Source organism: Nycticebus coucang, chromosome 4 (genome assembly GCF_027406575.1).
Source record: "Nycticebus coucang isolate mNycCou1 chromosome 4, mNycCou1.pri, whole genome shotgun sequence".
Taxonomy (NCBI): domain Eukaryota; kingdom Metazoa; phylum Chordata; class Mammalia; order Primates; family Lorisidae; genus Nycticebus; species Nycticebus coucang.
The window spans coordinates 113,300,980-113,326,610 of NC_069783.1; the positions used below are offsets into that span (position 1 = coordinate 113,300,980).

Sequence of the window (25,631 nt, forward strand, 5' to 3'; positions counted from 1 at the left end):
ATTGTTGTTTGGCAGGCCTGGGCTGGATTTAAACCTGCTAGCTCAGGTGTATGTGGCTGGCACCTTAGCCCTCTTTCCCTAAATTTTTAGTAGAGCTGAAAGGAAATTGACAAGGAGCATTATGCTCAGCTTGGGCTTAAAATCCAGAGAGTTCCTGGAATGATGATTACCTAGCCTCGATTTACTAAGCCAGTCAACATAAGTCAATGGTTTGAGAATAGGGGTTTGACCTTCATTGTTGTACCTCCAGGACCTGGAATTATGCCTGGGACTTGTCGAAACTTCAGAAAATATTAACATTTGTTGAGTGAATGAAATCAATTTGACTCTGATTTCTGAAACAATGCTAATAAAAGTGGATACAATTTCAAAAATGGCATAGTGAAAATGAATTTCTATAAAGTCTTCCTTTACAAAGGACTAGCTGGGCTCAGTGGTGCACAACTGTATACTCAGCTACTCAGGAGGCTGAGGCAGAAGGATTGCTGGAGCCCAGGAGAGTTCCAGGCTGTGGTGGGCACAATCACACCTGTGAACTGCATTCTGGTCTGGGCAACATAGAGAGACCTTGTCTCTAAACATAAATAAGTGACGGCCTATTGCTTAGAAGTTAATTTGGGGGCAGTGTTAATTAATATTTAATTGTATATATTTATGTTTACCACATGATGTTTTGATATATGTATACATTATCAAATGGCTAAATAGAACTATTTCAAATGTGTCACTACCTCACGTACTTATATTTTTGTGGTGAGAACACTTAAAATCTACTCTTTTTTTTTTTGAGACAGAGTCTCATTATGTCGCCCTTAGTAGAGTGCTGAGGCTTCACAGCTCACAGCAACCTCAAACTTTTGGGCTCAGTAATTCTCTTGCCTCAGCCTCCCAAGTAGCTGGGACTACAGGCACCTGCCACAACGCCTGGCTACTTTTTGGTTGCAGTTGTCATTGTTGTTTAGGAGGCCTGGACTGGGCTCGAACCCACCAGCTTCAGTGTATGTGGCCAGTGCCCTACTCACTGAGCTACAAGCTCCGAGCCTTAAAATCTACTCAGTTATTAAGTACATATTATAATATATTGATATTAACTGTAGTTACCACGATGTACAAGAAGGAGTTAATATTTTTTCTTTTTTGAGACAGAGTCTCACTCTGGTGTCCTGGGTAAGTGCCATGGCATCATAGCTCACAGCAACCTCAATATAGGCACCCACCACAACGCCCAGCTATTTTTGTTTGTTTGTTTAATTCAGGGTGGGTTAAAACCCACCAGCCCCAGAGCATGTGGCCAGTGCCCTAAACACTGAGCTATGGGGGCCCAGCCCAGGAGTTATTTTGAAGGAGGATCCTAACACCTTAGTTCTAACACTAGGCAGCCTGGGATGGAGCAGAGTTAATGCCGTGGTAGTAGTACAGAGACTAGGCCTTCACCACACAATTAAAGGGAGCAAAAAAAAACTCCATAGTCAAGGTAAATATGTAGTATTGCAATGTGATTTTTTTTTTTTTTTTTGTGGAGACAGAGTCTCACTTTATGGCCCTCGGTAGAGTGCCATGGCCTCACACAGCTCACAGCAACCTCCAACTCCTGGGCTTAAGCGATTCTCTTGCCTCAGCCTCCCGAGTAGCTGGGACTTCAGGCTCCCGCCACAATGCCCGGCTATTTTTTGGCTGCAGTTTGGCCGGGGCCGGGTTTGAACCCGCCACCCTCGGTATATGGGGCCGGGGCCATACCAACTGAGCCACAGGCGCCGCCCTGCAATGTGATATTTTTAAAAAGTCAAAGTTAATCACCTCCTGTAATCCTAGCATTCTGAGGCTGAACGGAGAAGAATCATTTGAGTTCAGGAGTTTGAGACCAGCCTGAGCCAGGGCGAGAACTGATCTACCAAATACTGACGGTGTGGTGGCGAGTTCCTATAGTCCCAGGTACTTTGGAGGCTAAGGCAGAAGGATCATTTCAGCCCAGGAGTTTGAAGTTACTATGAGCTAGTAACTTCAGGCTGATGTCCCTGGCAACACAGTGAGACTGTCCTTTTTTTTTTTTTTTTTTGAGAGTCTCACTGTGTTGCCCATGGTAGGGTGCTATGACGTGACAGCTCACAGCAACCTCAAACTCTTGGGCTTAAGTGGTTCTCTTGCCTCAGCCTCCCAAGTAGCTGAGACTACAGGTGCCCACCACAATGCCTGGCTATTTTTTTGTTGTAGTTGTCATTATTGTTTAGCTGGCCTGGGCCTGGCTCAAACCGCCAGCTTGAGTGTATGTGGCCAGCGCCCTAACCACTGAGTAACAGGCGCTGCCCATGAGACTATTAAAAAAAAAAAAAAGCCAGGAGGTACCTGTGGCTTAGTGGGCAGGGCTCTGGCCCCATATACGAGAGTGGCGGATTCGAACCCTGCCCTAGCCAAATTGCAATAAAAAAATAGCCAGGTGTTGTGGCGGGTGCCTGTAGTCCTGGCTACTCTGGAGGCTGAGGCAAGGGAATCGCCTAAGCCCAAGAGTTGGAGGTTGCTGTGAGCTGTGTGATGCCACCGCACTCTACTGAGGGTGACAAAGTGAGACTCTGTCTCTAAAAAATAAAAAAGCCAAAGGCTTGGTGCCTGTAGCTCAGTGATTAGGGCACTGGCCACACACATACAAACGGGGGCTGGCAGGTTTGAACTTGCCAAACAGCAATGACAACTACAACAAAAAAATAGCCTGGCATTGTGGAGGGCGCCTGTAGTCCAGCTACTTGAGAGGCGGAGGCAAGAGAACCTCTTAAGCCCAAGAGTTTGAGACTGCTGTGAGTTGTTATGCCATAGCACTCTACCGAGGGCAACATACTGAGACCCTATCAAAAAACAACAAAAAAAATTAATGCCAGAGTTCCATGATGGATAATTTTTTTTTGTAGAGACAGAGTCTCACTGTACCGCCCTCGGTAGAGTGCCGTGGTGTCACATGGCTCATAGCAACCTCTAACTCTTGGGCTTACGAGATTCTCTTGCCTCAGCCTCCCGAGCAGCTGGGACTACAGGCGCCTGCCACAACACCCGGCTATTTTGTTGTTGTTGTTGTTGTTGCAGTTTGGCAGGGGCTGGGTTTGAACCTGCCACCCTCAGCATATGGGGCTGGCACCTACTCACTGAGCCACAGGTGCTGCCCCATGATGGATAATTTTAATAAAGGTAGGCTCAGGAAAATGAGTGAAGGAGAACAGTAAAGCACAGTGTTAACAGTTGTGGCTTACCATTACCAGTGGTTGTTGCCTCATAGGGAATCAAGGATTCCATAGGTTACTTACTAGAGTGGAAAAAAGTGTTCAGATAAGGGGATGAGGTGTGCATTTCAGATTAGGGTATGAATATTTGATTTCAAGGGTGCTACCACCACCTGACCTTGCAGCTTATAAGTTAGGGCCATGTCGAATTAGGTAAAAGCATTTGGTGTGATTTCAGAAATGAATTGAGGGGAGAGGCCAGGAGACAAATTTACTTCGTTTGGAACTTCCTGTATTTCCAATGCATTTTCCTCCTCCTGTTCTGTGGGTGCGTGTTGGTTGGTCTCGGCAGCACTGTGGTTTGAGTAAAGGTCAGTAAGGGGTGAGAGAGGTCACCCTCCTGATTATTCTCTTCTGCCTAGGAGAAGGAAGCCCTGGGCCCTCTTATCCACCACCGAGTCGCTTTGAAAACCTGGGCTCTCCTGACAGCTGCAAACTCCTGGGGTTTGCAGCTCTTGGGGTTGCCAGGAGGTCCGCAGGAGTGCAACGCTGGCCGCCCCTACTACTCCGCCGAGCAGCCCCTTTCAAAAGCTTTTAAAGGAGATCCCTGGGGGGAAGCAGGAAGACGGGACATTAACCAGGGCTTCGGTCCAAGCGGCCAAGGCGAATAAAAGAGGTTTTTCTCTAAGTAACGGAGCAATCCCTGGGCTTGTTTCAAAGAATTTTTAACCTTCATTCTTTCCTGGTAGGAAGGGGGGAGCAGAGATGGTTCTTTTCAAGCTAAACTGGCTGTGGGGAGCTCATCCACGGTCTTTCCCTGGAGGGAGGAGAGGGCAAAGATGATCCTTCCCAAACTTAACCTGCTGTGGGCAGCTCCTTCCAGCCTGTTTCAAAGGATTTCTCACCCTGGTCTGGCGTTAAGGGAGGGAGCAAACAGATGAATCAGCCTCAAATAGCAAGCTGTGGTCAAGATTGTACGGAGCCACCGGGTGTGACGTGCAAATTCTGGGAGCACTTCGCAGAAGCAAAATGATGAGGAGCCCCTTGGAGGAGGCCTCTCGGCTCTCTCTCGCACCTTGCTCCCCATCCCGGGGATCCTGAGGGTCCAGGGCTGAGCTGCGGGTGCGCTCGGCTGGGGTTCGCCTCCCGGGACCGCGGTGGGGGCAGACAAAGGGGTGGCGGCGAGGGTTCGGGCCGGGGGCTGGAGGACCCCTGGGGCCGAGCAGGAGGGCGAGCAGGCGAGCGGGCGAGCGAGAGGGCGCGGCGGAGGAGCGCGGGGAGGAGCCGCGCGGCGTCTTCTCTTGGCAGCGCGCGCCCGCCCGGCCCCGCGGCGGCGGCGCGTCACGCTCTCCCCCGCCCGGAGCAGACGAGCTGGGAGGCAGGAGGCGGCGGCCTCGGCGGCTGCTGCTGCAGTGGGGCAGGTGGCGGCGACTGGCGGCGTCCGAGGCGGTGAGCGGGGCGCGGCGCGAGCCCTCTCCCCTTTCCGGCCCCTTCCTCCCCTTCCCACCTCCTGTCCCCCAGGGCCTGCTCGAGGTCACCCGCTAGGGGCTGGGGCGCGGCGTCCAGGAAGGGGGTTGAGCCTCCCGCGCCCAGGCGGCCCTGAAGGGAACCCTGAGAACCCCGCGTGGCCGGCCCCAGAGGCCAGGCGTCCCTGGCGTGCTCCCTGTGAGCCGGAAAAGTGCGCGGCCCTGTCAGCGCGGAGTCGGGCCTTCCCTTCCTCCGCCCGCCTCAAGATGGAGCTTGGACTCCTTGCCCCTGCGCCGCCCCAGGCGCTGCTGTCCCCAACGCCCCTCTCTTCTTCCCACGGCCCTAGGGCGGCTGGGGGCGGCCGGAGCCCCATAAGGCCGAGGCCGGGCACGACCTGTTGCCCCGGGCGCCGCGCGCGTCACCTGAGTATTCCTCAGGCCCTGGGTGCCGGCGCCGGGAGCCGGCATGGAGGGCACCCTGGCCGTGGCCTCCCCGGCGTGCCGGGCTTTTGTTTTCCTCCCAAGTGGGGCTGTGATTCTTGGGGACGGTAGAAGCCTAGAGGTGGCCAGACCTCTCCCGGATTTCAGAAATAACGCCGCTGCCGGGGAACCCGAACCTTCTACAGCGGCGGGGGATTGGCTCGGAAGACAGATGACACTTGCTTAGAGGTTATTTTAAAACCAGAGCCTTCAGGTTCCCCGAATTTGGAGGTTCTGGGCTTCAAAAATCTGATTTCGATTTGGGGGTAAATCCTGAATCCGGCTGTTTGTCCGTTTCATGTGGCTTTTCCATCTGGCAGGAACGGAGCACCACCCCCTCCCTTCATAGCCCCACCTCTTTGGTATGAAGAAATTACACATTAAGGCTTTAATGGATTTAGATACCTGTTTTTAGCAAAACTTGAGAGTCAATTACTGTTTTTAAAAAGGAGGGTGGGGAAGATTCTGTAATTATGTGTGTGAGAGAGAGAGAGAGTGTGTGTGTGATTCAGCAGTCCTGCTTCTCCTTCCTCTTTTAGGTTAGGACAGTTTCTGGCTGCGAGAGCTCTGTGTTAGTGTTGTGGCTGCTGCTGTCATTATGGTTATGATTCTGGTTGTTGCTATTAAATTTTTACTGTTATTAACGATAGTATCTATGAGTCAGGAGAGCAATCTGTTTGACTTTTAGGTTTAATGATAACCTTTTGCAGAATCCTCAGGTATGTGTCTCCTTAGCCTTAAGACATTTTTTTCCCCTCTGTAGATAATAACAATTAACATATTTTGAGGGGTTCCTGTGGCCAGGCCCTGGGTATGATATGTGTTTTATCTCATTTAATCAGCCCAGTCCAGGGAGGGTGCTATCATTGTCCCCGACTGACAGAGGGAACACAGAAAGGTCAAGTTACTTGCCAAGGATCACACACCTAATAAGTGGTGATGCCAGGGTTTGAATTTATTTATTTATTTATTTAGTGGTTTTTGGCCGGGGCTGAGGTTCGAACCCACCACCTCCGGCATATGGGACCCGCGCCCTACTCCTTGAGCCACAGGCGCCACCCGACTTAAGGTGTTTTTAAACAAGTATAGGGAATCTCTGGCAAAGAGCAAGCCTGGCCTCTATTAAAGTGAAGGAATTGGGTGATTGCTTGGGTAAGGGCTGGTGCTGGGTGTTTGAGGTGCAGAGAAAGATGTTAAGTACATCTTTGGCTTCCCAGTAGGCCTAGTTCAAACTGGTGAAACCAAAACTGGGTGGGACCCTGCATAGGTATTCTGTTTAAAGATCAAGATTTTGCCCTTCTCTTTTTTTTAAACTTATGACTTGAGTTCTAAATAGTGCATGAGCACAACAAAAGCCAATCTAGTTCTTTTTTTGTTTTCTTTTTTCAGACAGAGCCTCACTCTGTTGCCTAGGCTAGAGTTGCTGTGGCTTTAGCCTAGCTCACAGCTACCTCAAATTCCTGGATTCAAGCAGTCCTTCTGCCTTAGCCTCCCAAGTAGCTGGGACTATAGTTGCCTGCCACAACACCTAGCTACTTTTTCTTTTTTTTCTCTCTCTCTGTCTTTCTTTTTTTTCTTTTTTTGAGACAGAGTCTCACTCTGTTGCCCTGGGTAGAGTGCCGTGGTATCATAGCTCACAGCCATGTCAAATTCTGGGCTCAAGCAATCTACCTGCCTCAGCCTTCTGAGTAGGTGGACTACAGGCCCGGCAATGCCTGGCTAGTTTTTCTGTTTTTGGTAGAGACAGGGTCTCGCTCTTCCTCAGGCTGATCTTGAACTCCGGAGCTCAAGCAATCCACCTGCTTGTAATCCTAGCAGTCTAGGAGGCTGAGGGCAGTGGGATTGCCTGAGCTCAGGAGTTCGAGACTAGCCTGAGCCAGAGCAAGACCCCATCTCTAAAAATAGCTGGGTGTTGTGGCAGGTGGCTGTAGTCCCAGCTACTCGAGCAGCTGAGGCAAGAGAATCGCTTGAGTCTAGTCGTTTGAGGTTGCTGTGAACTATGATGTTATAGCACTCTACTGAGGGTGACAAAATGAGACTGTCTGAAAAAAAAAAAAATGAGGTGGAGGTCAAGTGTGTTTTTCTTTGATATGGAGAATAGGCAATGTTTATTAGCCATGGCAAGCTTGTAGTTCTTCTTTACTTTTTTTTTTTTTAATTTTGTTCTCAACTGGCTTTCACTCATCTTAGTTTTAAGTATTTAAAAAAAATTTTTTTTTTTCTTTTCTTCCTTTAGCGATTCTCTTGCCTTTAGCCTCCCAAGTAGCTGGGACTACAGGTGCTTGCCACAACGCCTGGCAGTTGTCATGTTGTGTAGTTGACCCAGGCTGGTTTTGAACCAGTCATCCTCGGTGTATGTGGCTGGTGCTGTAACCACTGTTCTGTGAGCACTGGGCCAGACCTCATGACTTTTGAGTAAATATCTAAAGGAAGTGAGGGAATGTAGATCTCAGAGGGAAGAGTATAGTAGGAAGAAGAATTAGCAAGTACAAAGTTCCTAAGGTGAGAAGCTTGCACTTGCTGTTACTTTAAGGCCTTATAGCTAGTGCTTAATATATTTAATTGTTAAAATATTTAAAAATACTAAAGTGTACAGAATAATTTTATGCCATGTTATTCATGATTTTGATGAAGATAAAGTTAAAATGAGGAAACTGAGGCTCAAAGAATTTCACTAACTTACACAAAAGGCCACATAGCTAGTGAATACAGAGCTACAAATTGAACCCAGTTTATGTTATTTTAAGCAATGTGCAGAATATTTGGCAATGGAACCACAAGTTAGTGGCTGGCAGAAAGGCCAGCCCAGTACTTGATGTTCAGTCTTGCAACTGAGTGTATACTTTCCTATTTGTATAAATCTATTCAGGATCTTTGCTTAATCCTGGGAGGCCTTGTAACTGATATTTGCATATATGGCTTTTTTCCAGAATTGTTCTTCTGATAGCAAAGCTCTCTTTTATAGTGTTAAAAGTTTTAATGGTTCAAAATCTGTGTTTAATACAAACCTTTATATAGTCTTTTCAATATTAATTGGAAAGCAGTGTTTGTATTACCCTGGATATAAATTTTTTAGATAGCTGCTTAGAGAAGCTTTAAACTATAACAGTGTCTTATATATTTTGAATATACACAGTATATGTTTCCCCTGTAGGTGGAACTCAAAGACTCCATATGCTTTAAATCAGTATTTGAGTTACAATGCACTTTTAAAGGAAAGCATATTGACTGATGGTACTATACAAGAATTTCAAGGAAGAATGACCTCTTCAGATTGCAATCAGGGGAACAGAGGGAGGCCTTTTTTTTAATTGTTGGTAAGTTGGCAGACTGTAATTAACCAACCTTGAATTTGGCCAGGACATCTGGGTTAATATCCTGGCTCTGGCACCGAGTACCAAGGAATCTTGGCCACAATTAGTAAAGAGGTTTTTTTTTTTTTTTTTTTAATTTCCATCTGGCACTTCCAGGAGGACAGATTCCTCTAGCAGTAACTCAAGGATGGGTCTGTTTTTTAATTGTTTATTTATGGTGGTCCAGCAATAAAATCTTAAAAGTATGCTTTGCAAAATCTTTGGAAAGAGGAAATAGTCATGGTACACAATCTCTGCTGGGAACTTTCTCTGTTATCTCCTTCCCTGGGGAAATGTATTCTTGTCTATTTCTTTGCAGGAATCCTAAGGCTGCTACTGGCAGACATTTTGTTGCCCTAGTGTTTTCTATATCCCTACAGTCTAAAATAATTCTGATTTGAATTAAGTAGTTTGGTATTTGTTTTCCTCCTTTGCTTACTTATGTCTATAGCTTGGCTTGATCTCAATTTAACTCTGTCCCTTTTTTACACTTAAAATTACTGAGTCCTTGATTTACAGTATCTTCTCTGAATTTAAGGGCCTGAAGATCTAGATGTTCAGGGTGCACATCATCCAAGATTTGTGTTTGATATATAAAGTTAAAGAAATTTAATGATTTTTTTTCTCCCTGATTCTTCTTTTACACAAGTGGTACACTGAAATATTTGGCATATTTCCCGCTCTTTTTAGGAAAGATGAAAAATATTAGGAAGGTTTTCCTAAAATTTTCTTTTTTTTTTGAGACATAGTCTTACTGTGTCACCCTGGGTAGAATGTTGTGGCATCATATCTCATAGCAATCTCAAACTCTTGGGTTCAAGAGAACTTCTTGCCTCAGCCTCCTAAGTAACTGGGACTACAGGCACCTGCCACAATGCCTGGTTAGTTTTTTCTATTTTTAATAGAGACGGGGGTCTTGCTCTTGCTCAGGCTGAGGCTGGTCTCGAATTCCTGAGCTCAAGCAATCCACCAGCCTTGGCCTCCCAAAGTGCTAGGATTACAGACGTGAGCCACAGCACTTGGCCCCCTCCTAAAAATCTTTTAATCAAGGTGTTTGAACTCATGCCTCCTTTCTTTAAATGATTTACCCTGTATAATGTCTTCTTACTGTGTTCTAATACCTTAAAGCAAGAAGTAGCCTATTTAGATGTTTCCTTTCCAGGCTATAAAATAAATAAGCTTTGCAATCAGGATAATTTTTAATAGCTTGAATGGAAAAAAATATCACTAAGTTTCTTTCTTTTTTTTTTTTTTTGTAGAGACAGAGTCTCACTTTATGCCCCTCGGTAGAGTGCCGTGGCCTCACACAGCTCACAGCAACCTCCAACTCCTGGGCTTAAGCGATTCTCTTGCCTCAGCCTCCCGAGTAGCTGGGACTACAGGCGCCCGCCACAACGCCCGGCTATTTTTTGGTTGCAGTTTGGCCGGGGCCGGGTTTGAACCCACCACCCTCGGTATATGGGGCCGGCGCCCTACTGATTGAGCCACAGGCGCCGCCCCACTAAGTTTCTTTTACACATGGGTGACTAGAAAAAAGTGTATTTCTATCACATGAAACTGTATAATTAGTTTCTGTTGTAATGAATATGTATGTAACTTAGGTGTCACCTTCAGAATGTAGTATTAAGAGTCTATTTAGATTTTAGAAAATGTTTTCCAGTGAAGTTTTTTTTTTTTTTTTTTTTTTGTAGAGACAGAGTCTCACTTTATGGCCCTCAGGTAGAGTGCCATGGCGTCACACAGCTCACAGCAACCTCCAACTCCTGGGCTTAAGCGATTCTCTTGCCTCAGCCTCCCAAGTAGCTGGGACTACAGGCGCCTGCCACAACGCCCGGCTATTTTTTGGTTGCAGTTTGGCCGGGGCCGGGTTTGAACCCACCACCCTCGGTATATGGGGCCAGTGCCTTACCGATTGAGCCACAGGTGCCGCCCTCCAGTGAAGTTTTATTTTAGGGTTCTCTGGTTTATTTTTTCTTATATACCAGTTTTAAAGCAATCTTTACTTTTTTTTTTTTTTGAGACGGAGTTGCCCTGGGTAGAGTGCTGTGGTGTCACAGCTCACAGCAACCTGAAACTCTTGGGCTTAAGTGATTCCCCTGCCTTGGTCTCCCAAGTAGATGGGCTATAGGTGCCCAGCACAACGCCCGGCCGTTTTTTGGTTGTAGTTGTCATTGTTGTTTGGCAGGCCTGGGCTGGATTTGAACTTGCCAGCTCCTGTATAGTTGGTGCCCTAGCTGCTGAGCTACAGGTGCTGAGCCCAGTCTTTGCTTTTTTTAATCTTTACGTTTTGATAACATAATATTCTCTTTTTTTTTTGAGACAGAGTCTCACTTTGTTGCCCTTGCTAGAGTGATGTGGCATCACAGCTCACAGCAACATCAAACTCTTGGGCTTAAGTGATTCTCTTGCCTTAGCTCCCAAGTAGCTGGGACTACAGGGGCCTGCCACAATGCCTGGTGTTTTTTGTTGCAGTTGTTGTTTAGCAGGCCTGGGTCGGGTTCGAACTTGCCAGCCTCAGTGCATATGGCCAGCGCCGTAACCACTGTGCTACGGGCCCTGAGCCCATGATGTTCTTACAAAAACACAGAAAAAAGCAAATTACCTGTATCTCTAATCTGAATTCCCAGAGAAAATCCTGTCAATTTTTGAGTATTTTTCTTTATTCTTTTAAAAAATGTTTATGAGTGAATCTGTATTTTTATTATTCAGTAATTAAAAATGTAATATTTTTACTGGTAATATTCTCAGCAAACCAGCATGAAGAATCAGAAGAACTATTAGGGTGGTTGAGGTCCTGGATTTGCTATAGCCCCATTTCTAAGAGTCTTGGGCAAGTTTTTAACTTCTCTCACTGTGCTCCTTATTCTGAAAAATTGGGTAAAACCTGCTCTGCCCACCATGGGATCACTGTATTGATGAAGGGAGATAATGGATGGGATTTGGGCTTGATGAACAGGAGATCTCTAGGTACCTTGTGAGGTGGTGAGACTAGTACAGAGGGAGTCCTCAGTGCTTTCAAGTGTCAAGGAGGTCAGGGAAGGAGATAATGATGGGTGAGGCCCAGTCTTAATTTTTAAATTTTTTTTTTTTGTAGAGACAGAGTCTCGCTTTACCGCCTTCAGTAGAGTGCTATGATGTCACAGGACTCACAGCAACCGCTAGCTCTTGGGCTTCCACGATTCTCCTGCCTCAGCCTCCCCAGCAGCTGGGATTACAGGCGCCCGCCACAACACCTGGCTATTTTTTGGTTGCAGTTCAGCTGGGGCTGGGTTTGAACCCGCCACCCTCGGTATATGGGGCCGGCGCCCTACTCACTGAGCCACAGGTGCCACCCGAGGCCCAGTCTTATATCAGTGGTTGGCTTTGAGTCACCTGTGTTTGTTTTGTGTATGGTTAAATTTGTAATAAAGTTTTTCAGATGAGTATGGCCAATAGAAAGTGTCCTGTGGGGTGGGAGATACCTCAGAAATCCCAATTTATCTTTTTGGAGTAGTGTGAAGACTGTGTTAGGTATAAGAAGCTGTCTTATCTCACAGGGTGAGACAGCTACTGTATGTATGTAAAGTATAGGTGAAAACAGTTGCGATAAGATCATGGAAGATGATCAGTTCATTTGGCTTGGATGGGTTTGTATGGAAGGGAATCAAGGAAGGCTTCTGGAGTAGGAATTAGCACCTATGTTTGGCCTTTTGGGGGGAGGGGAGACAAGGTCTCATTTTGTTGCACAGACTAGAGTACAGTGGTATGATTATATAGCACACTGCAGCCTCAAACTCCTGGGCTCAAGCGATCCTCCTGCCTCAGCCTCTTGAGTAACTGGGACTACAGGTGTGAGCACTATACCTGGTTATGTTTGGCTGTGGTGTAGGGTTTCTAGGCAGGCATAGTGTAGGTAAGACATTCTAGGCCAGAGTGAATGAAGATATGGACATAATAGTATGATGTTGAGGTCAGTAGTCTACTGTTTTGTAGTTTGAAGGCAGATAATAGCAATAAAGTTTGGGAAAAGAAATTCGGGTTTATATATTGGTCTTCAGCCTTTTAGAATAACTGAGTTTTCTGTAGAGTTTGTTTCAGATATTTGGTTAAGAATCTTTGGTAATATGGGCGGTGCCTGTGGCTCAGTGAGTAGGGCGTCAGCCCCATATACCAAGGGTGGCGGGTTCAAACCTGGCCCTGGCCAAACTGCAACAAAAAATAGCTGGGCGTTGTGGCAGATGCCTGTAGACCCAGCTAATCTAGAGGCTGAGGCAAAGAGAATTCCCTAGGCCCAGGAGTTGGAGGTTGCTGTGAGCTGTGATGCTATTTCACTCTACTGAGGGCAACAAAGTGAGACTCTGTCTCTAAAAAAAAAAAGAAAAAAACTAAATTTGTACTCCCTAAATCTACTTAAATAACATTCATAAAAATAAATAAATATAACAGATGATGGCTTAAGAGAAATATAAGGTGAAAGGAAAGAACATTTATAAATAAAAAATGAAGAAAAAGATAAAAAAATCTGGTAATAAAGAATAGTAAGCAAAAAAACTATTAGATATACTAATTATCTTTTTAAAAAAAACAGCATTATTGAGCTATAATTCTCATTCCATACAGTTTACCCGTTTTAAAGTACACAACTCAGTAGATTTTAGTATATGCAGAGATTTATGCAACCATAACTACAATTAGTCTTATTTTCATCATCCCCAAAAGAAATCCCATATCCATTAGCAGTTACTCCTTGTTTCCCCCCAAGTCTCCTAGCCCTAGGCATCCACTAATCTATGATATGTCTCTACAGATCTGTCTATTCTGGACATTTCATATAAAGGGAATCACACACTACGACTGGCTTCTTAGCATAGTGTTTTCACAGTTCATCCATGTTATGGCGTGCATGAGTACTTTATTCCTTTTTATGTTGTATAAATAATACATACCACATTTTGTCTGTTAATCAGTTGATAAATATTTGGGTTGTTCCTATTTTTTGTCTCTTATGAATGCTGCTGCTATAAACATTTGCATGTAAGTGTTTGCATAGACATTTGCTTTTATCTTGGGTTTGTACCCAGGAGTAGAATTGCTGGGTCATATGGGAACTGTACCTTTTGAGGCACTAAAACACAGGTTTTCCAAAATGATTGCACCACCAGTAATGAATGAATTTCTAATTTGTCCAAATCCTCATCAACACTTTTTTTTTTGGAGACATAGTCTCATTTTGTTGCCCTTGGTAGAGTGCTGTGGTTTCATAACTGTCCGCAACCTCAAACGTGTGGGTTCAAGCGATTCTCTTGCCTCAGCCTCCTGAGTAGCTGGGGCTATAGGCACCTACCACAACGCCTGACTATTTTTAGAGATGGGGGTCTCACTCTGGCTCAGGTTGATCTCTAACTCCTGAGCTCAAACAATCCACCTGCTTCAGCCTCCCTGAGTGCTGGGATTACTGGCAGGAGCCACCGTGCCCAGCCTTAAACACTTTTTACTATCTGTCTTTTTGGTTATAGTTATCCTAGTTAGTGTACAGTGTGGTATTTCATTGTGATTTTTGAATTGCATTTATGTGATGGCTAGCAATGTTGACCATCTTTTTTGTGTGCTTATTTGGCCATTTATATAACTTCTTGGGAGAAATATATCAATTGTCTTTTTTTTTTGCCTTCAAAATATTAAGTATAAAATCCAAGTATAGAATAATAGTATATTACCCTTTTGGATAAAAAGAACATACAAAAGAACATCCCCCGTCCCCCCCCCCCGCTTCTCTTCCCTTCCCCTCCTCTCCCCTCTTCCTCTTTCTCCCTTTCCTTTCCCCTTTCTCCCTTTCCCTTCTCTCTCTTTCTTGTACTCTGTTGCACAGGCTAGAGTGCAGTGGCATAACCATACCTCACTGTAACCTCAAATTCCAGGGCTCAAGTGCTCCTCCCACCTCAGCCTCCCAAATAGCTGAGACTACAGGTGTATGCCACCATGCCTGGCTAATTTTTTTCCTTGTTGAGCCTGGGGTCTTGCTCTGTTGCCTAAGCTGGTATTGGACTCAGGCAGTCTTCTCACCTTGGCCTCCCAAAGTGCTAGGATTATGTGCATGACCACCATGCACAGCCAAACTGCTGAACCTTTTGGAGTTTGGTTTTCTCATCTATAAATTAGGGATAACAGCTGCTTCATATAGTGGTTGTGAAGATTAAATGAATTAATGTATGTAAAATTCAGTAAATGTTAGGCTTCTTCCTTTACCTTTTCCAGTGATCTCTTCATCTTCCTAATCTCTGATTGCTAAAGGAAGTTAGGTTTCAACTCCTCAAATTTTATTCTTTCATTTAAGTCAGAATGGGAGAAAACACTTATTGGTATGGGAAATTAAAACCTTTCTACCAAGTTTTAGAAAGTTAATTTGTGTGGGAGTGTCTTGCCATCAGTGAAGGGCACTTTTTTTTTTTTTTTTACAGTTTAATGTATTTTAATAGCAAACTTACAGGAACAGCACAGAAGACAGACAACATTAAAAACATGTACTTGCATGTAGGACAACTCAGTTAGAAAAGTATAGTGAATGGATGGAATCTACTGTATGATAAAAATGCTACAAACACCATTTAGTTGCCGTCAGTAAGAAATTTACTTGTTTTAAAAAAATCCAAATGCTGGCATTGTCCAGAAAAATTTAACAGATTTATAATTGTTATAAAGTTGAACTGCTGAAACTTGTTCACTGAAACATTTTGACTTGCATTAATGCTGCACATCTCCGCATTTTATATTAAAAATTCACACACAAATGAAAATGGAAAAACTGCCAATACCTGATTTCTGTCCCCTATTTTTCCAGTCGCAATCATATACTTAAGTATCTTTTGACCCCATGGGGAAAAAAAAACGTTCAGAACTACCAATAACAGGAAGAAGAGAATTTTTTTTTTTTTTTTAAATAATGAAATGTGGTCCATCATAGTGGACTCTTAAGCACGTTCTCCACGTATGCGGCGTGCTAGCTGGATGTCTTTTGGCATAATTGTTACACGTTTGGCATGGATAGCACACAGGTTGGTGTCTTCAAAAAGGCCAACCAGATAGGCCTCACTTGCCTCCTGCAAAGCACCAATAGCTGCGCTCTGGAAGCGCAGATCTGTCTTAAAGTCCTGAGCAATTTCTCGCACCAGACGCTGGAAAGGAAGTTTGCGAATCAGAAGTTCAGTGGACTTCTGATAACGTCTTATTTCACGTAGTGCCACAGTACCAGGCCTGTAGCGATGAGGTTTCTTCACCCCTCCAGTAGAGGGCGCACTCTTGCGAGCGGCTTTTGTAGCCAGTTGCTTCCTGGGTGCTTTACCACCGGTGGATTTGCGGGCAGTCTGCTTTGTACGAGCCATGGTATAAAGACCTCCTTACTTACCCCCCTTCTCCTTCGGCTGGAGCTCGGCGAGCTAGAGGCGGCACTGGCGTTAGACAGCGACGGCGGCGCGGCGGCGGCTGCGAACACAATTGAAAAGGGGGCACTTTTTTTTTTTGAGAAAGAGCCTCAAGGGCGGCACCTGTGGCTCAAAGGAGTAGGGTGCTGACCCCATATTCCGGAGGTGGTGGGTTCAAACCCAGCCCTGGCCAATAACTGCAAAAAAAAAGAGAGAGAGAGAGAGAGAAAGACCCTCAAGCTGTCGCCCTGGGTAGAGTGCTGTGGCATTACAGCTCACAGCAACCTCCAACTCTTGGGCTCAAGTGATTCTCTTACCTCAGCCTCCCAAGTAGTTGGGACTACAGGCGCCCGCCACAACACCTGGCTATTTTTTGGTTGCAGTTGTCATTGTTGTTTGGCAGGCCCGGGCTGGATTCGAACCTGCCAGCTCTGGTGTATGTGGCTGGCACCTTAGCACCAAGCTGTGACGGGCACATTTTTTTATTTTAAGAGATAGAGCCTCACGTTATAGCCCTTAGTAGAGTGCCATGGCGTCACAGCTCACAGCAACCTCAAACTACTGGGTTTAGGCAATTCTCAGTCTCCCGAGTAGCTAGGACTACAGGTGCCCGCCACAACGCCCGGCTATATTTTGGTTGTAGTTGTCACTTTTTTTGTCACAGTTTGGCCTGGGCCAGGTTTGAACCCACCACCCTCTGTATATGGGGCCAGTGCCCTACCCACTGAGCCATCGGTGCCACCCGAAGGACACATTTTTAATGAGTAGTTGTCAGCAAATAATTTGTAATTTATGAGGAGTTAAACATTCAGCATGGAAAAGTAACTTGTGCTCCTCGTGTCAGAACTTGTGCCTTGTCAAATTTCAGGTCCTTTTGTGTATTCATCAGTTTTATTTCTGTTTAATTAAAGGTGGGGTTTTTCATTCTGAGGTCTCATAAAACCTCCTGTGTGTCTGTATAGAAGATTACGTAAACAGGTAAAAAATAACTAATATAGAAGCTGGGTTTTAAGGCTGGGAACAGTGGCTCATGCCTATAATCCTAGCACTCTGGGATGCCAAAGCAGGCGGATTGCTTGAGCTCAGGAGTTCCAGACCATCATGAGGAAGAGTGAGACCTCATCTCTATTAAAAACAGAAAAACTAGTTGGGTATTGTGGTACATGCCTATAGTCCCAGCTGCTCAGGAGGCTGAGGCAAGAGGATTGCTCAAGCCCAAGGTTCCTGTGAGCTATATGCTCTGGCACTCAACCCAGGGTGATAGGGTGAGATTCTGTCTCAAAAAAAAAAAAGTTGGGTTTTAAAATCCAAGTGAAACTCGTTTCCACTTATATCCTTTAGGGTGGTTGTACAGAGTATCTTAAATGAGTAAATTTAGTAGTCTGATTTCTTCTCCTGAAATAGTTAGATGTCCTGCAGTATTATGAAAATAGAAATGTAGGCTTGGTGCCTATAGCTCAGTGGCTAGGATGCCAGCCACAAACACCGGAGCTGGTGGGTTCAAATCCATCCTGGTCCTGCCAAACAACAGTGACAACTACAACTAAAAAATAGCTGGGCATTATGGCGGGCGCCTGTAGTCCCAGCTACTTGGGAGGCTGAGGCAAGAGAATTGCTTAAATCCAAAGAGTTTGAGGTTGCTGTGAGTTGTGACGCCATGGCACTCTACCCAGGACAACATAGTGAGACTCTGTCTCAAAAAAAAAAAAAAGAAATGTAGTTATTTTTTCCTTTGGCTCCAAAGACCTATAGCAACTATTAAATTTGCTCATCTGCAAAGTAAAAACAAGAAAGCTTTTATAAAGAGTATAAAACCAGTAAGGAATTTCTTGATTGTTCTGAGTTGTCTTTATGCCCTTTTTTTGTTCAGAACAAAACAGTTGGTATGCTTTTGCTTTTAATATGGGCCATGTCTCACTGTTTAAGGGCAAGCAACAATATGCCTATTTTTTTTTTTTTCCTTTCTGAAGATTGGCAAGGGAGTCAATTTTAACTTGCTTTGAGATTGACTCTTTCATCTTACTGCTATATATAGTAGATCAGAAACTTTTATTCATCAGTTTACTTTAGGATTAGGAGTCTTTATTCTGGAGATTGGGGTTTAAGTCCTAGATTGTTAAGTAACTGTGACCTTGACAAGTGATATCACCTTTTAGAATCAGTTTCCACAGTGGTAAAATGAGTAAGTTGAATTAGATCGCTAAAGTCTCTTCTGAGTCTAAAATTTTATGATGCTGTATTAAGCGCATTGCTTCTTTTTACACATTAGTGTAATTGACTGCTGCTGACCTATTAAGTTCTTCTGGGAGATACTAACCAGGCCTAGTGATTTTAGCTCCTTTTAAGATCAATGTCTAAGCTACTGGAATTTTATAAAATTTTGTGTAAACGAGTAGAATAGCTCAAATTATTCAGCTTTCCTTGTTCCCTTCTTAAAAAATTATTTTGCAGGGGCGGTGCCTATGGCTTAGTCGGTAGGGCACCGGCCCCATATACCGAGGGTGGCAGGTTCAAGCCCTGCCCTGGCTGAACTGCAACCAAAAAAAAATAGCCGGGCCTTGTGGCGGGCGCCTGTAGTCCCAGCTACTCGGGAGGCTGAGGCAAGAGAATCGCTTAAACCCAGGAGTTGGAGGTTGCTGTGAGCTGTGTGATGCCACGGCACTCTACCGAGGGCCATAAAGTGAGACTCTGTCTCTACAAAAAAAAAAAAAAAAAAAAATATTTTGCAGTTAGAAGAACTCTGAGAGCTGTTTATTTTCTGTGTGTCTAGGTGCTAGGAATATAAATCTTCATTCAAACTGGGCTGTGCAAAGACATTTATAATTGTAGGCAGTTGCATCATAGCAGAAACTTCTGGTCTTTAAAAAAACACTATCTGATGTTCCAGCTCTCTGCCTGGGTTGAGTTTTAGCCCTCTCTCCCTCCTTTTATAAAGTGCTATAGACTTTAAAACTCTGGATGCAGCTTGTACTCTGTACTATGTTATACACACTTTAAATTGTTTTTTTTTGAGACAGAGTCTCACTATGTCCCGCTTAGTACAGTGCCGTGGTGTCACACCTCACAGCAACCTCTAACTCTTGGGCTTAAGCAGTTCTCTTGCCTCAGCCTCCTAAGTAGCTGGGATTGCAGGTGCCCGCAACAATGCCTGGCTATTTTTAGTTGCAGTTGTCATTGTTGTTCATCTGGCCTGGGCTGGGTTCAAACCCACCAGCCTAGGTGTATGTGGCCAGCACCCTACCCACTGAATTACTGGCGCTGCCTAAGTTTTTATTGTTTTTTTTTTTTTTCCTAAATTTTAAAAATATATAATTTTCAAGCACAAAATACGTTTTCAAAGAATTACCTCTACTTCTGACTTTGGAAAGATAGTGTAAGCTTTCTATTTACTGTCAGTGTCTTATTGTATGATATTCTCAGACCAACACTTAGGGTTGATAGGCTGGTTTTATAAATTGCTCTGAAAGGCCTCCGTCCATTAGAAACTGGAATTAAAACTCCCTTTCAGCACCTTTTTAATTAAATAGCCAATTAATTTTCAGAACCTTGCTGACTTGTGTTACTCCTTTAGTGTCTAAATGGGCTTTTCAAGGCTGGGTGCGGTGGCTCACACTTATAATCTTAGCACTCTGGGAGGCCAAGGTGGGTAGCCTTGAACTCATCAGTTCGAGACCAGCCTGACTGTAAAAATAGCTGGGCAGTGTGGTGGACGCCTGTAGTCCAGTTACTGCGGGTGGCTGAGGCAAGAGAATCGCTTGAGCCAAGAGTTTGAGGTTGCTGTGAGCTATGACTCCAAGGCACTCTACTGAGGGTAACAAAGTAAAACTCTGTTTCAAAAAAAAAAAAAAATTGGCTTTTCAGATTGATCTTTTTAAACAAATAGTGACTATTATTTACTGGGTTTCCATCTTTTATACTTTATCCTTGCTTAGAGATACACAGTTTGCTTTCTTAATCTTTGTGTTAATTTTTTTTTTTTTTTTTTTGTAGAGACAGAGTCTCACTGTACTGCCCCGGGTAGAGTGCCGTGGCGTCACACGGCTCACAGCAACCTCTAACTTTTGGGCTTATGCTATTCTCTTGCCTCAGCCTCCCGAGCAGCTGGGACTATAGGCACCTGCCACAACGCCCAGCTATTTTTTTGTTGCAATTTGGCTGGGGCTGGGTTTGAACCCGCCACCCTCGGCATATGGGGCCGGCGCCCTACTCACTGAGCCACAGGCACCGCCCATCTTTGTGTTAATTTTAAAACTGGCCTAAATATTATGAAGTATACATAAATACATATGTAGAGAAGTAGCAGTAAAAATATATAAACCTTAGTGGTCCAAGTACAATAAGGCAACAGAAGGCTACAGAAGACCCATGATTCCTGGAATATTGGTAACATTTTTTTGTCTAGGGTAATTCAGTGAGTGCTTCTCACTGAAAATACAGTGAAAAGGTAATGACAGCAGTGGGCTCCATACAGAGGAGATAGATAGCATGCCTCATTGGTTTACATAGGGAATAGAGACCATTAAAGAAATACTGGTGTTGGCACCTGTAGCTCAAGCAGCTAAGGCGCCAGCCACATAGACCAGAGCTGGCTGGTTTGAATCCAGCCCACGCCTGCCAAACAACACTGACAACTACAACTAAAAAATAGCAGGGTGTTGTGGCGGGTGCCTGTAGTCCCAGCTACTGGGGAGGCTGAGGCAAGAGAATCACTTGAGCCCAGGAGTTGGAGGTTGCTGTGAGCTGTGACTCTATGGCACTCTACACAGGGTGAGAGCTTGAGGCTCTGTCTCTAAAAAAAAAACAAAAAACATTGTTTATGAATAGCTCTGACAATGGAATGGAAAAAAAGGCTAGGCTCCATGACTTTAATACTTAGTAAACATTTGCATAATCTACTCTATGAAAGGTACACTGCTAATTAACAAGGAACATCCTTGTTTCAAGTGAAGATGGTGAATACCATGTTTTTGAAGATGGTGAATACCATGTTTTTGAAGATGGCTGTGAGTGAGTGCTCTTATTTGGACTTAACTCTTTAGAGTGGATATGAGTTAATTCTGTGAAAACCAGGTAATAGGGCAGTGCCTGTAGCTCAGTGAGTACAGTGCAGGCCCCATATACCCAGGGTGGTGGGTTCGAACCCAGCCCTGGCTAAACTGCAACAAAAAAATAGCCAGCAATTTTCTTGCCTCAGCCTCCCAAGTAGCTGAGACTACAGGTGCCTGCCACAACACCTGGCTGTTTTTTTGTTGCAGTTTGGCGGGGGCTGGATTCAAACCCCTGCATTGTGGCAGGCGCCTGTAGTCCCAGCTACTCAGGAGGCTGAGGCAAGAGAATCGCCTAAGCCCAGGAGCTGGAGGTTGCTGTGAGCTGTGACGCCACAGCACTCTACCGAGGGTGACAAAATGAGGCTCTGTCTCTAAAATAAAAAAGAAAACAAGATAATAAACTTGATGGAGATAAGGAAGTATGGACATATGGCAGGATGGTTAGGTTGGTGTTTGTTTGAGACAGAGTCTCACTCTGTTGCCCAGGCTAGAGTGGCATAGCCTCAACCTACCTCATAGCAGCCTCAAACTCCTGGGATCAAGCAATCTGCCTGCTTCAGCGTCCTGAGTAGCTGGGACTACAGGCACCCTGCACAACGCCTGCCCAATTTTTTTCTTTTCTTTTCTTTTCTTTTTCTTTTTCTGAGACAGAGTCTTCCCCCTGATAGAGTGCAGACCCCTCTACGATGCTAAGTGTGTTTCTAAACCTCCAAATGTTCTGTTATTAGAAAAGATGGCATAACATCCATGAGGGACACTGAGGGACACTGATAATTCTACCAAACTCAGTTTGGGTAACATTTCATTTAGATTGCCTTAAAATTGCTCAGCTCACAGCAACCTCAAACTCTTGGGCTCAAGCTATTCCCTTGCCTCAGCCTCCCAAGTAGCTGGGACTACAGGCATCTGCCACAACGCCTGGCTACTTTTTGGTTGTAGTTGTCTTATTGTTTGGCAGGCCTGGGCTGGATTCGTACCTGCCAGCTCTGGTGTATGTGGTTGGTGTCCTAGCTGCTGAGCTACAGGAACTGAGCCGCTTTTTCTTTCTTTCTTCTTTTTTTTTTTTTTTTGCCTGGGGCTGGGCTTGAACCCACCACCTCCAAGATATGGGGCAGGCACCTTACTCCTTTGAGCCACAGGCGCCACCCCGAGCTGCTTTTTCTTTTCTTCTCTTTTCTTTTCTTTTTTCTCCCCTTCCCTCCCCTCCCCTCCTCTTTTTTCTTCCCTTTCTGTCTTCTCCTCCACCTCTCCTCCTCCCTTCCCCTCCTCTTTTCTTCTCCCCTTCCCTTCTCCCCTCTTGTCCTCCTCTTCTCTTCTTTTTTTTTTTTTTTTTTTTTTAAGACAGAGTCTTAACTGTCACCCTGGGTAGAATACTGTGGCTTCAGCATAGCTCACAGCAACCTCAGACTCTTGGGCTCAAGTGATCCTTTTGCCTCAGTAGCTGGGACTACAGGCATGTGCCACCACGCCAGGCTAGTTTTTCTATTTTTTTTTTTTAGAGACAGAGTCTCAGTTTGTTGCCCTCGTTAGAGGGCTGTGATGTTACAGCTCACAGCAACCTCCAGCTCCTGGGCTTAGGCAATTCTCTTGCCTCAGCCTCCCAAGCAGCTGGGACTACAGGCACCCACCACAACACCTGGCTGTTTTTTTTTGTTGCAGTTTGGTGGGGGCTGGATTCAAACCCACCACCCTCAGTATATGGGGCCGGTGCCCTACTCACTGAGCCACAGGTGCTGCCCAAGTTTTTCTATTTTTAGTAGAGATGGGGTCTTACTCAGGTTGGTCTTGAACTCTTGAGCTCAAGCAATTCACCTTGGCCTTCCAGAGTGCTTGGATTACAGGTATGAGCCGCCGTGCTTGGCTTAATTTTTCTATTTTTAGTAGAGACAGGGTCTTGCTTTGCTCAGGCTAGTCTTGAATTCCTTACCTCAAGTGATCCTCCCCCTCTTGGCCTCCCAGAGTGCTAGGATTATAGGTGTGAGTCACCATGCCCTGCCTTAAGTTGGTGTTTTTTACATTTTAATTTTACCTGTGTCTCCCATGTCTTCTTTTCTCTGCCATCTTATTATGTGTCATGGTTTATAATAATGTCTGAAATGTATAGATTTTTCACTATACAAATATAAATTATTACCAGCGCTGTCTTCAGGTAGTAGATTAACTGTAATTTTATCAAAATCAGTACAAAGGTAACTTAAATGAGCTGTAAGAGGGACATCAGGCAACTGTCACACCTTTTAAGAGTTTTTTTAAAAAAAACAAAGACTTTCTTGGGCAGCGCCTGTGGCTCAAGGAGTAGGGCGCCGGTCCCATATGCCGGAGGTGGCAGATTCAAACCTAGCTCCGGCCAAAATCCAAAAAAAAAACAATAAAACAAAGACTTTCTTTCTTTTTTTTTTTTTTTTTTTTTTGAGACAGAGTCTCACTAGAGTTCTGTGATGTCACAGATCATAGCAACCTCTAACTCTTGGGCTTACGCGATTCTCTTGCCTCAGCCTCCCGAGCAGCTGGGACTACAAGCGCCTGCCACAATGCCCGGCTGTTTTTTTTTGTTGTTGCAGTTTGGCCGGGGCTGGGCTTGAACCCGCCACCCTTGGCATATGGGGCCGGCACCCTACTCACTGAGCCACAGGCGCCGCCCAAAGACTTTCTTTAGTTAGGGGTCTTGTGGTCATCTTCAGGCTAGACTAAGGTGTTGCTTTTTAAAGTTTATATGAAAAATTTCTGGGCGGCGCCTGTGGCTCAGTGAGTAGGGCGCCGGCCCCATGTGCCGAGGGTGGTGGGTTCAAACCCAGCCCCGGTCAAACTGCAACAGAAAAATAGCCGGGCGTTGTGGCGGGCGCCTGTAATCCCAGCTGCTCGGGAGGCTGAGGCAAGAGAATTGCGTAAGCCCAAGAGTTAGAGGTTGCTGTGAGCTGTGTGATGCCACGGCACTCTACCCCAGGGCGGTACAGTGAGACTCTGTCTCTACAAAAAAAAAAAAAAAAAAAAAAAAAAAGAAAAATTTCTGAATTTCATTTTTCACTTTTCTTTTTTTTGTAGAGACAAGAGTCTCACTTTATGGCCCTCGGTAGAGTGCCGTGGCCTCACACAGCTCACAGCAACCTCCAACTCCTGGGCTTAAGCGATTCTCTTGCCTCAGCCTCCCGAGTAGCTGGGACTACAGGTGCCCGTCACAACGCCTGGCTATTTTTTGGTTGTAGTTTGGCTGGGGCCGGGTTTGAACCCACCACTTGGTATATGGGGCCGGCGCCCTACCGACTGAGCCACAGGCTCCGCCCCATTTTTCACTTTTCATAGGTTTTTTATGTTTAAGTCTTAGGCTTCTGCCACTGTATATTTTGATCCATATGGATCTCAGTATTTGATGGTATTCTCAGCTAATAAAAATGCTTCTGTTTCCAGTTATTTTGGCTTCTTGCTCAAATTTGAGACACTGCTTCATCCTTTAGGTATACCCTGGAAAGGTAGAGCCAGCTAACTATCCAGAAGATGGATCCTTTTTTCACTTCTTTTTTTTTTGAGACAGTCTCAGAGTCTCACTATTGCATTGGGTAGAGTGCTATGGCATCATAGGTCATAGCAACCTTGAACTCTTGGGCTTGAGCAGTCCTCTTGCCTCAGCCTCCCGACTTAGCTGAGTAGCTGAGACTATAGACACCTGCTTTCACTTCTTGTGTATATTTATTTCTTCTAGGGTTGAATGACCTTTTCACGTGGCTAATCTTTTCATTATTCCTTCCCGAGTCTTGGAATACTTTGTTAGAGATGGAGGGATAAAGAAACAGAGGGAGCACTCGTTTTTTTTTTTTTTTTTTGAGACTGAGTCTCTGTTGCCCTGGATAGAATGCCTTGGTGTCATAGCTCACAGCAACCTCAAATTCTGGGGCTTGAGAGCAATCCTTTTGCCTCAGCCTCCTGAGTAGCTGGAACTACAGGTATGGGCCACTACACCAGGGTAGTGGTACTTTGGATATTTTGGAATTTCCCCATCATAATAGGCGCCATAGAAGACTTACAACCTGTGTTCACATTTTTTCACATTTTTATTGTTACCTTTTAAATCAACCTCTTAGTTGCTGCTGAAACCAAATGACTCCAGGTCCTTGCTTTATCTTCTCCCTAGTTTATCTCACTTCTTGTTGCGTTGATTTGAAGCAGTGGCCCTTCCATGGCTTGTGCCCTAAATCTCATTGTGTTTGGTGGCCTTCTGTCACCTTCATTAGTTCATATTGACTGATGATTCATTTGCTTATCAGATATTCTCCCTTAGAATAACACTCCTGTCTCTGTCCTCGTGGCTTTACTTTCTGAGTCACAGGACTATTTGTTGTTAGGGCAGGCATTCTCAATCACACAGTGTTATCCTGTCACTTGACTATTCTGGGTAAATGTGTACAAGGGATATTCTGTATCTTTATTTAGAAGACTAAGAGGTTTCCTAGATGTTAGAATTTGGGGCAGTGAAATAGTTTTACTTTTTCTTCCTGGGTCTTTTAAAATTATAGCTATTAGATTATTATTATTTTTTTTTTTTTTGCAGTTTTTGGCCGGGGCTGGATTTGAACCCACCACCTCTGGCATATGGGGCCAGCACCTTACCCTTTTGAGCCACAGGCACCACCGCTATTAGATTATTTCTAAGTCAAAGGCAACTTGCTAGAGTCTAGGGGAAAAAGAT

General features: G+C 44.8%; 2 protein-coding genes across 11 annotated transcripts in view; one reads left to right on the top strand and one right to left on the bottom strand.

Moving 5' to 3' along the window:
• Positions 1-4,479: 4,479 nt before the first annotated feature.
• Positions 4,480-25,631, top strand: part of CLIP1 (CAP-Gly domain containing linker protein 1) — a 159,902-nt gene continuing 138,750 nt past the window's right edge. For 5 of the 10 annotated variants that reach the window (XM_053586960.1, XM_053586968.1, XM_053586970.1 and 2 more), the window contains exon 1: positions 4,522-4,655. The gene's annotated coding sequence lies outside the window, so the exon portion shown is untranslated. Of the gene's footprint in view, positions 4,656-5,496; positions 5,515-25,631 lie in introns of those variants that run through there. The other 5 variants (XM_053586959.1, XM_053586964.1, XM_053586969.1 and 2 more) reach the window with 3 other exon arrangements.
• LOC128583104 (histone H3.3A) lies at positions 15,424-15,978 on the bottom strand. The gene has a single exon (XM_053587006.1). The coding sequence runs from the start codon at positions 15,861-15,863 to the stop codon at positions 15,453-15,455; it is 411 nt and encodes a 136-aa protein (XP_053442981.1). The 5' UTR covers positions 15,864-15,978; the 3' UTR covers positions 15,424-15,452.